Consider the following 11,856-nt stretch of genomic DNA (forward strand, 5'->3'; position numbering starts at 1 on the left):
AATGACAGAGAAAGAAAAAAAAAAGAGGCAAGAGTAGGCCATTATGACGTAATACTTATTTTCGAGCATGCAACGTTAAAAATGTAGGTTGTTGGAGACTCAAGATGAGAATTGCAAACATTATTTTAATCGAAGCTGATATTATTGTAGCAGAAATCATTTAAAACCAATTACATTAAAATTAACACCAACTGGGCCGTGATGGCATGGGGAAGAAGCCTTAAAATTCTACATCAATTTAGCGTGACAGAATAGTTAGACTGTTGTATTGGTTTTACCATGTCCCTAAAATGACCGAGCTGACTGGATTTTGACAAACAAATAATTGCACTTTGAATGTAAGTTCCACTTTAGTTTATAAACTCTTTAGCATTTCAACAGCACCGTGCGTTTAAACTAAATTTCCAAAACGAGGGCTCAAACTATTGTTGAAGAAGCGATAACATCTACACCAGACCTAACGAGATTACGTGAGCACCAACACATTTTAAATAGACCACACTCTCCGAACGACACAGTGCCCATTATAGCTTAAAATAATGAAATAGAACAGCAAAACAACTGTTGCATCTTTCTACAGGTTGTATTTCAACACTTAGGGGCTTCACAACATGATAAGAGAGATAGAAGAGGTCGTGTAGTATGCTAATGATCCTTGTCAATAGACTAGTTAAAGTCTTACCTTATGTCCCCTGCATATTAACTCCTCTATCACAACTGCTAGGCCGTCCCTCGATGGTTGACCCATGCCGTAAACGGGATACGAACCACTTGCTTTGCGAAAATTTGGCGCGCCATATTTCTTCAGTGTGTCTAGTCGATCGATTCCCTTGAATTGATCTTTTATAAGAAAGTATTTATCTTGTATGAGTCCGTGCTCTGGAAAGCCTGTCTTAATTCGCCCTCGTTTTCGCACAAGGGGTGTGTGAGTTGGTGCGTAGCTCAGTACGATGAATCCATTCGATTGTTTTTTGGGAACAGATGAGGCTTTTCTTGTTCGGTGCGCAGAGTTTATCGGGGAATTCTCCGCCGATTGTTGAATGTTATGATGGGAGCCTGGTGGCGAAGCAACAGTAGAAGCTGCCGATCCCATATCGAAGCATCTAAAAGCTCCTAAAATCACAAAATTCTGTTTAAAATCGTGAATCTATATTCAAATGCATCCATGTCAACGGAAAACAAAAACACAGCGCTCGCCTGTTCGTTTGAAGTACTCGGTTACCGTATCCTACTCTTTCCTGCCTACTGTCAACTTCTGACATGGAACGCGCCAATAACAGCGCGAGGTCATTTATAGTCGACCAATCATAAAATGGCAGGGAAACCAATCGGGTGCAGCAGGTGAGATTTTTTTTAAAATGATCAAATTGGATTTCAATATTGGGTGCTTATTTTTTTTTATAAAATCTAATATGAATCATACGCCTCGTTGCTTAGGGTTTATTTTTTATTTATTTTTTTCTAATTGCGAAGGTAATCTCTTGTTTAAAAATATTTAAACTGCCTGGAAAATAAGAAATAAAACAAACATTACGTCCTGTTATATAAAAATAAGTACAAGAAACTCAGAACCCAGGTAGCAGATCTAGACATAGAATAATCCCTTTTAAGGTTACTTTGTTTACTAAAATCAATACGTTTGCATTTGAAATAGTTAAAAGTAAGTCCGGTATTGAAAGAAAGCAGCTGTCCTCGAGCTGTCCTAGCTATTAAGTCTGCAGATTGTCTTTTATCTTACTCATTAACCAATGGATAGCATTTCTAAAACAATTGTTTAAGAACTCAAATGATGTTTTAATAATTTGGTCTAAGATGTCATCGTTATCTCTGACGTAAATCATTCTCTGACGTTAATAATACTAGGGCTTTAAAAAGTCAAATGAGCAATCTAAATTTCACTTTCTGAACGCATCAATTAAAAAAAAATCGAATGTAAAAAAAGTTAAAATATATAAAGCTAACTGATTGTCGGCTCTAAATGAGTTGCTCTGTGTTTTGATTGTTTGGTTCATTTCACATTTCCTGGCTCTTGCCTTATGCTTCCTAAATGTGTTTCATGAATCTGGTAATTGCTTTTCGCTTCGGACAAAACTACTATACTGCACTTCAACTTTGCAGAAAAAAGGCTCATCAAATATATAAGCTGAAATTTTAGAACCAATATCAACAAAATTACTCAAAACTATGCATGTTTACAGATTTCTAAGAGTAGGCAAAAAAATGGAAAAAAAGAAAAAAATGAATAAGAAAAATAAGCAAGTTGAATCAGGTTTCAAGAGCCCAAAAGTCTCCCAGGTGGTAGATTCCAAGATGGCGCTTCTTTCTTGGTCACGTGATGTGTGTCTTCTCTGCCCACGTGCACAGCTGGTGCGCACAGAAACGAGGCTGGCGTAGTTTTGGCATCAAAGTTAACTTTCGGAAGATCAATGTTTATTATTCCTATTAAAGCGGAACCTCTGTTTTTTAGTGGCCACTCTCGATACACACCTCTAGCCAAGTGACCGATGACCTCTTTACTACTTTAACAACAGTATTAAAAAAAATATATTTTGGAAATATATATTGGAATTTGCGATTACGCTTGAATCAGACAAATTGTAGAGTACATATGTTGCTGTAGTTTAATACAGAGGTCTTTTTCCTATACGAACTGAAGAGATGATAAACGGTGTTTGGTCTACGAACGAATATGCGGTGAGAAGCCTTCACTAGAATATAACTCTAATTTGTACATAGCCTACGTACAGCCGTCGCCTCGAAAAAGAAAAGAAAACCACCTCTATACAAATTACTTTGCATAGTGATCACCAAGTCATTGTTGATGTTTTTCTAAATCGCGCAAGGGCCTCGTCACGTGTTAAATGTAGACGAATCAGAATCAAAGAACTGAGTGTCAAGTGCAGTTTCCAAATAGGCAAATCACGCCGCCCTTTTACTCTCTTGCAAAATACCGAGTCGCGGCAAAACATCACTTAGTGTTTTGGAAAAGCAGTTACGACATCTGTATGGAAAGGAAGTATAAAAATTTGTCTTACATTTTTGTTAATTTCTCCACATGAACTCTTCAAAAGTTTTAAAAGATATTACCTAAATTTGCTTCCAGTAATGGTTTGAATCCCAACAAGATGTTGCAGCCTAGGTTATTAAAAACAAGGCCAAATATGAGAAAATTATTATTCAATATCATCGAAGACCTTTTTTTATTTCTTAATGGCTTACTTGGGGGCCTTCTCTGCCACTAAAATATGTTCAATGAAGGCATTAGACTTAAGCACTCAAGCTTATCAGACTGATGTCGAAACCTGCTCAATATTTTATTAAAAAAGGGAAAGACCTACAGCGTTTCCTAGTTGCGAGATGATGAACTATCTCGGTTATGAATGAGGTTTGCATCTTTTAGAAATTAATCGCCTTAATCAGAAATATTAGGATCAATTATGCCGTTTAATTAAACCATGTTTGGTAAAACCTTTTTTGATCACCAGGGAGGTTTCTCATTAGCACGAAAACACAAATAATCTTTTAGTGCAAGACGCAACTTAATGGCATTATCATCAGGAATGGCAATTTACTCGTGTATTATTGATATTAGTAAAGCCTTTCCTATGCTACCATAATAAGTCAGCTAAATTAATGAATGATATCTGATATTCTGATAGCCCAACGAGTTAAAACCTTTGCCAGATATTCAACTTGAACACGCATCAAATTTATTCACAGGTTTTAGTTTCTCTGCAGTTATAGATTTCAACGAAATTTAATAAGTTAAAAACGCACAAAAAATGCTTCTTAAAAAAATACAAAATATTTTGATAGAATACTGTCTCTTGTTTGTACAGATAAAAGGCGAAACTAAAAGATGAATCCCTAAAAAGAGATGTATCTCACAACAGACGACTTAAAGATAAAATTTGTCATGTTCTCCCATTATATTAACGTTTCCGCCGGATTAACTCGACTACTTCCGTTTGCAATACAGTTTGTAATTCATCTGGTAGACTCAAACAATGAGAAATATGGAGTAAATAAAAAGGACACTAAAAGACAAAAAAAGAAATAAGAGGAGAAGAGAAGAAGAGAAGAAGTTAAATAAAATGTTTAACTAATGGAAGCATGCAATCTCATTTTAAGGTTTTCTGGGGTATTTAACAATATTATATCTCTCGTTTTAAAATTTACCCAGAAGACACTCGGGACGGGGTAAGTGTAATAAGGATAAACACATGACATGAACCAAGATGAAAAGGATAAAATTGACCTGTATCTATGATGAATAAGCATATAAAGACACTAAGTTTGAAGCATTTTGTTTAGTTTTCTTTTCATAAAAAATAGCTAATTCACCGCGAGAAAAAAGACTCTCTTATATCCAAAATTCCTTGTCATTTTCGACCCATTCTTCATTCTCTATGATGCCCAATACGCTGTTTGGTGAAAATGCTTTTGCTTGCGGTTCCAGAGCCTTTCGTTTCTTTTCATGTTGAGCATTGTGAAAGTGGGGTAATATTAGCACACATTATCTACTCTTCCACTTTCAAAATATACTTCAGTAAAATACACTTACTTATCACTGGGATGAGTAATAGAATATGTTCAGATGATGATAGCTGCCAATTCGAAATCAGAAAAAGGCTTATTTTACAGAGGGATTTATTCTGTCTGCGAAATGATTGCGACGATGTCATGACAAATGGCCTTGAGTGAATTTTTCCAATTATAATTAAGACAAAAGGGTTTTGATTTATTTTTTTACAAAAAAGGTTTGGAGCTATTAGATAAATAAAAAGTATTTTATTTTTTTTCCTTTTAATCCAAAAGTCCCTATTTGACATGCACACACAAAGACAGTTTTTTGGGTTATATCCTTCATCCTCCCTACTTACCTTTCAGGGTAGCATATCGCTTGCTGTGTGCTGTCTTAGTTATATTTCATTCAGGCAGAATTCTCGTGTAACATTTGAAAATTGCCGTGTTCACAGCTAAAGGATGCATTAGTTATCGCAAAAGTTCAAATCGTGGCGGATCTTAATTTTAAATGAGTCTGCTTAGCCTCGAGCTAATGGTCTGTGGACCAATCATTTTCCTGCACTTTACCGTGAAACCTTGGCTCCTTTTTGATCGTATTGTATTGACGGGAAAACCACTTGGAAATGGACAAGGAAAGTGAAAGGCACCACCATCATAGAATGACACTTTATTGATTATAGAAAAATGGTCACCAAAATAAAAAGGATGTAAAGCAAATATGCGCAAATCGTCGTTCATGACATAGCTATCAATATGCGACAAGCACTAAGAGGTCACGTAGCTTTTTGGGTGGTAACGCGCGCGCTCCGGTTTTTGGCGCCAAAACAGCCACAAAAAAAAAAAAAAACTTATTCAGCGTTTGAGCTTATTTTCCTTTGTCAAAAAGGGCTTATTGTCATTGAAGTATTTTATTTCTTTGTCACTCTCTGGCTTACAAGCGCTGACATTTCTGTGATGTTGGCGCGAATTTGCCACTAAAAAAACTTACATAAGTCAACTTGATTCATAGATCCGACATGTCAATCACGCGCGCACGAATAGCCAATCAGGAAAGAGATGATGCAATAACAGCCATGTGGTCCCACAAATGTCCCACAAAAAGTCGGCAATCGACGGCAAAAAAGATTGGTTTGAGATATTTTTTTGCGAATCTGGACAAGCAAATAAGCATTTTTCGGTCAGCCTAGAAAGTGCTAGCCCTGTTTTCTTTGACCAGCCACTTTGAGTGTAGAGTTGGGACTCAAATTGCAGAAAAAGACGTAACATTCCTGCGAAGAAACGAAAAACAAAAAGCAAACAAACCATATAAGTACAAGAACAGTGTAAGTCCTACCGTAAAACTTGTGTTTGATTTTATCCTTGGTTACTTCAATTACATGTAAGAATGAGACTGTCGTTTGTTTTATTGCCTTAAATCTTGACGTTTGCCGATAAAACTAATAGTTAAAAGTCAGGTTAAACAGCGAATTTGGCATTCTCATCTACTTTTCCCCGCACTCATCACTGCAAGTTGACAAAAATAGCTTTAAAAAGCACATAAACCCATAGTACCTACCGAAGAGAGCACCGCTTTTATCTTATCGTTTCCAAGTTTTCGTATTTCGAGCTGGATTCGTGCCGTTTCCATTCATCAACCAAACTTGTAATAATCTATTTCTATGCTTCTCTACAAGATTTTCACCAAGCTTGGACAACAAATCAAGTATCCATCATGTTAGGTGACCGTGTTTTATTTCCCAAGTCGCAGGAAAACCCCTATGAACGTCTTTATTTTAGAAAAACCCGAGCAGGATTCACAGACCTCATCCGACATGTTGTACAATTTGTGGGACTTTTGTGGGACATTTGGGTTGCACTTCGCTGGCTTCTATTTTCTGCTTTCTGATTGGATATTCGTGCGCGCGTCGGATCTATGAATAGGGGACTTGCGCTAAGAGATCACGTGACTTTCAGAGTGGCAAACTAGCGCGCGCTCAGGCTTTTAGCGGCAAAATAACAACAACAAAAAGCAAATTATTTAGCTTACGAATAAAGCCATAATTTTTTTGCAGAAAAAGTTGTGAAACAATCAAAACAGATTATTAAATGGTTTTGTTCATAACTCCAGGCTGTTGTGTTATTTTTAAAACTGACCAAATAGGAAAATGGATATGCCAAAAAAATCTAATTCCTACCAATCATGACTCTCGATAAAAGAATAAAGACTAATATACTGCCAAACCCTCTAACAATTAGCCTACCTTACGTTTATTGGTATTTTTTAGCAAAGAAAAACTCAGCACGATACGATAAGCTGCCGCCAGCTTTGTTTTTGTTTAAAAATGACAGATACAAGAGGAAATAGCAGGGGTAAGACCACGGGCGCAAGGAATTTAACAATCCCAAATAAAATTTAAGATTGTGCCAGCTATTCAAATCTAGCTACTTTCTAAAATTTCAAGCTTAGCTGGCTGCATGTAGCGTTGGAACAACACTGAAGCACCTGTATATCACTGTCGCAGCATTTCCTCTCTATTAGAAAATTCTAGTTTCTAGAGTTTGCTTTGAGAATTCGTGGTCTAATCAAACAATTTGAGCATAACACATCCTTTGATATATTTTGTTCTCTCTATACTTTATTGACTGCGTTGAGATATTTAAGAAAGGCTGACAAATATTACCCTGTCATATATTGCTAAAGACCTTTCTTGTCTTTATACTCTGTGTATTTAGTCTTTTCAAAGATACTGCAACTTTTTTAACATTATCATAACTACATTTACATTACATACTTACAAGATAATTTTCTTTTCAAAAATAAAAAACAATATCCAACCCCTATTACCTATATTTTTTCGCTTTTATATTGTCTGTAGTGGTGTATGGGGTGCCTTTAGTAGAGCAGTACCTCAGCAAGTAGACTGTCGTACCCTGTAGCTAGTCTGTAGTCTGGTCTATAGTTTAGTTTGCTTGCCCTGGTCTCTACTAGGCACTCAACTCTCACCTGTGGCCCCAAGCAGCTGTATCATGCGCAGCGGCCAACACCCCGGTAAACCGCTTCGACAGGCGGGCTAAACCAGGTGAGGGGCCAGGGACCTTGGTTCTTGGTGCGTCCTGGGCATGCCAGCCCTAGCGTGTGAAGCCTAGATCTCAGCGGATTGTGCGGACGAACCACATTGGTGAAACGTTCATGAAGGTGACTTCCGGCAACGCATTGTGGAATGCGCTAAGAGCATAGTGCGGCACACAGCACTGATGGCCATCCACTACATCCTACCTATCTCCAGCCGTCTCGACTAGCTGTCTTGCCACTGGATACGGATAGGAACGGAAGAGAGAGTGAGGACGATGCTGCTCAAGTCTTCCTCACTATAATCCAAGTCACACGCAAGTCATGACATCACCCTCAAAGTCCTGCGGGGTTGGACGAACAACGAAGCAGCAGGTGTGAATACACTGGAAGCTGTAGTTGTAAACATGCACGTAGGCGGTTCAGGCCATAGGGTCGTTCTTCATCTGGACTGTGACAGAGATGGAGCTCGGCAGCTCTCTGAACGACTGAGCAGCCCTCTTCAGGACCCTCACTGCTCACCTCCCTGGCATGAGGACTGGGCTAGAAAAGGTGCCTCAAACATTGCCTATCACACCCACCTCTGATCAGCTTACCGCGGATGACGGAGATCTCATACCTGCGGTCGAAAAACACAGAAGAAAAAGAAAACTACACCCCTGACGATCGGATCCTGGAATGTCAGAACCCTGTTGGACAACCCCCAAGCTGACAGACCAGAACGCAGAACTGCTCTCATCGCCCAAGAACTCGCCAGATACAGCATCGACATTGCGGCTTTGAGTGAGACAAAATTTACAGATGAGGGTCAGCTCACAGAAACTGGCGCTGGCTACACCTTCTTCTGGAGTGGACGCAGTAAAGAAGATAGACGTGAGTCGGGAGTTGGATTCGCTGTGAGAACCCCTCTAGTGAAGCAACTCTCCAGTCCACCAAAAGGCACCAATGATCGTCTCATGACCACACGGATCCCCATATCCACCAAACAATATGCAACGATCATCAGCGCATATGCACCGACCATGACTAATCCCGACGAGACCAAAGACAGGTTCTACGGAGACCTGGACAACCTACTGAAAAGCGTACCTGACCAGGACAAGCTTCTTCTGCTCGGCGACTTCAATGCCAGAGTGGGCACTGACCACAAAACCTGGGACTGTGTGCTAGGAAGAAACGGAGTTGGCAACTGCAACAGCAACGGTCTCCAGCTGCTAAGAACATGCGCTGAACACAGTCTACTAATCACCAACACTGTCTTCCGCCTCCCCCTACGCGAGAGAACATCGTGGATGCATCCCCGTCCCAAGCATTGGCACCTCATAGACTATGTCATCACTCGCACCAAGGACGGACAAGACATCAGGGTGACCAAAGCAATGTGTGGAGCAGATTGCTAGACGGATCACAGACTGATACTATCAAAGATCAACTTCCGCATTCAATCCCCCAGGCGTCCACAAGGCAAGAAAACCCCAAAGAGGCTAGACACAACCAAACTACAATCGGAGCCTATTAAGCAAAAGTTGTGGGAAGACCTAGACAAGCTGGAGCACATCCACTTTACCAACAACAACGTCGAAGAGTGCTGGGCGTCCCTCAGAGACTGCATTTACCAAACGTCGAACCGAAAGACGGTTACGCAAGGCGAACAACAAGTCGGTCAAATGTGTTTTTCTAAGAAATCATCATGCAATCAGGTTTTTTGACTCGGGAATGTGAAGCATGTACGAGTTATCCGACGACACTCCATCATTGGATCATTGGATCACTAATCCGTAACCTTTTTATGGTCTTTCTTTGCTTTTACAACACAGCAATCCTTAGGTCCTCCTGTAAACTTCCGGTGTTCAACTTCCGGTTAAAGCTTAGTACTATAAAATGGCTTTGCCATCGACCTGTGACCGCTACGGTGATTTGTATGCATAGCCCCAAAGTATATAGAGTATTTTCAGAAAAGTCTGTGGGTTGAGTGGCGCATGCGCCTACGTCACCGACATCAATCGATCTTCTGTGTAATTCAAGTTGTTATTTTGCAAACAAAACAAGTAAAATGCTAGCAAAACTTTTATTTCTTTTATTTTTCTTTCCTTTAGTACTTGCCGATTTGCGTCTCTTGGTTTTTGCGGCGTTGTTTGTTGGAATTTGTGCTCAAAGAGCGACTAGTAAATCTGTGACCTTTAAGTCAGAGAAACATAAGGTAAAGGTTCTGTTAGCTGGGTCTCTGGTGGCAGGAGGGTACTAAGAAAAAAGCATCTGTTCGAAGGACAAAATAGAAGAAGATAGATTTCCACAAATTAATTTTTCACAATTCTTCCCAATCAACTAAACTAAATATCAAACAAAACTCTTACAAACACATGGCCCCCGCTTCTTAATCGAATAACGATTTTGCGCCTTTCTAGAATGTTAACATGCATAAAACACATTGCCTGACAGTAGCGTGATCATTTCCGTGATTCGTGATTATTTTGTTTCCGGAAAGAATATGCTAAAACTTGACATTCTAGCAAAAAGCTCTTCGATCATTACGATACCTATTGTAATAAAAATAATTTTAGTTACTGGTGAACTCAGGAATGCCACGTTAATCTAGCTTTACTTTTTATAATAATAATTAATTATACTGTTCGTGCTGTGTCATGACATCGAAAAGAAAAAGAAAAGGGTATAAGGAATTTTTTTATGTACTCTCAGCATCTTGGATGTGTTCATGCTTTGTTCACTGCCTGTATATCTGTTATGTACACAAGAAAATAACTAGGAAAATACATTTGCATTCACGAGTTGGTTCTCAGAGCCTTTGATTTTTTTAGAAATCATTGCGTAGTCTTAGAAAACTAGAATAATGTTAGGAAAAATGCTGACAGAAATTGGACATTGACTTATAATGCTATCCAAAAATCAATTATGTGACAATAACACCATTTTATTAGGCGCCCTTAGCCCGGTTTTGCCTGGAGGATAGGGTTAGGATGCATAGTCATATTTATCACATAAAAAAGGTATGATTTTCGACGAAGTTTTTGTCAAGGGCAAAAATCGTTGGCGACAGTTGTAACGATTTAAATTCAGATGATTCGCTTATTATCTTGCCATATTATTTCACAAAGAGGCTATTCAAGCCTACAGAGCCTAAATCCATGTCTACCATTATTTAAACAAGGAGAATACGCAGGCTCTTAAAGCGGGTTATTACTTGCATTTTGCCACCAAAGGGGACCCATTTGAAAGAGAATTCCAATCGAATTAATGCAATAGATACGATCAAAATTAAAGTTTTGTGTAAATGTGCAATTTTGAGCCATGAAAGATTACACGATTTCCACTTTATTTTGCTTTCTCGGACGGATAAATTTAAACCAGTTACCAAAAGTTTTCTTCTGTAGTATAAATGGTTTTCATTTTACTGGTAATTAAACAAATATTTCCTAGCTTTAAATACCACAGAAAATTATCCACTCGCCTAATAATGAGATGTTAATCAATCATATAAATGCACCATACAGAAGAAAAGTAAATCCCCATTAAATTTCGGAATATTTACACGGAAAACGCCACCTTTAAAAATCGAAAAGTCATCAATTATTTACATGAAGAATATTTCAATTAAAAACTATGTTATTTAATGTTTCGATGTTAAAAATAAAATTACCATTGAAAGTAACTGCTCACAATCGTTGTTCATTGTATACTTACGCAACATTTCTCTCATGAGATTTCCAAACCAGTTAATACCAGACATACTACACCAAACACTTAAACGTCGCCAGAGATGCGAGCATCGTTTGAGCGAGAAAGGCAGAAAACTGTCAAACTCTCACTTCTAAATGTGAACGACTCCAGGTGGTTTTGATGTTGTGAGAACTTTCAGTTATGATTTGAATGTAAACATGCTAAATTAGAATAATGTTCTGACGATTGAAGGGATGAATTTGACGTGCGTGCTCGCTGATTGGTCGAGAGTGCAAGCAAGATGGACACTTTAGGTTGCTTTGTCGTGTGACAAATTCACGTGAAGGGAAAGAGATTCGGACGGTAAATGAATTTTACTGAATAGAAGGACTTGAAAAGTCACTGGAAGGAATATTTTAAATTTTATGAAAAGTCGCCTGCTTGTTTTTGTTTATTTATTTTCTTGTTTTTATTCATTGCCTGTAATCAAGGTCGACGGTATTTTTGGTGGCTTATGTAGTGTGAAAAATTCATCTAAAGCGGGAGAGATTTGGAAAGGAAATTAATTCCACAGAGATCTATTAAAGACAATTATTCTTAAAAGA

At 38.4% G+C, this 11,856-nt stretch overlaps 1 protein-coding gene across 6 annotated transcripts in view; it reads right to left on the bottom strand.

The window, feature by feature from the left end:
• LOC5511371 (paladin) overlaps window positions 1-11,451 on the bottom strand; it is a 33,993-nt gene extending 22,542 nt beyond the window's left edge. For 2 of the 6 annotated variants that reach the window (XM_032380723.2, XM_048722335.1), the window contains exons 1-2: window positions 11,276-11,451; window positions 683-1,113 (exon numbers count right to left, since the gene is read on the bottom strand). In XM_032380723.2, the coding sequence (XP_032236614.2) occupies window positions 683-1,113; window positions 11,276-11,321 (477 nt within the window). In that variant the 5' untranslated portion in view covers window positions 11,322-11,451. Of the gene's footprint in view, window positions 1-682; window positions 1,114-1,197; window positions 1,299-4,883; window positions 5,155-7,510; window positions 8,111-11,275 lie in introns of those variants that run through there. The other 4 variants (XM_048722336.1, XM_032380724.2, XM_032380725.2 and 1 more) reach the window with 4 other exon arrangements.
• Window positions 11,452-11,856: the final 405 nt, after the last annotated feature.

This window comes from Nematostella vectensis, chromosome 15 (genome assembly GCF_932526225.1).
Source record: "Nematostella vectensis chromosome 15, jaNemVect1.1, whole genome shotgun sequence".
In the NCBI taxonomy this organism is placed as follows: domain Eukaryota; kingdom Metazoa; phylum Cnidaria; class Anthozoa; order Actiniaria; family Edwardsiidae; genus Nematostella; species Nematostella vectensis.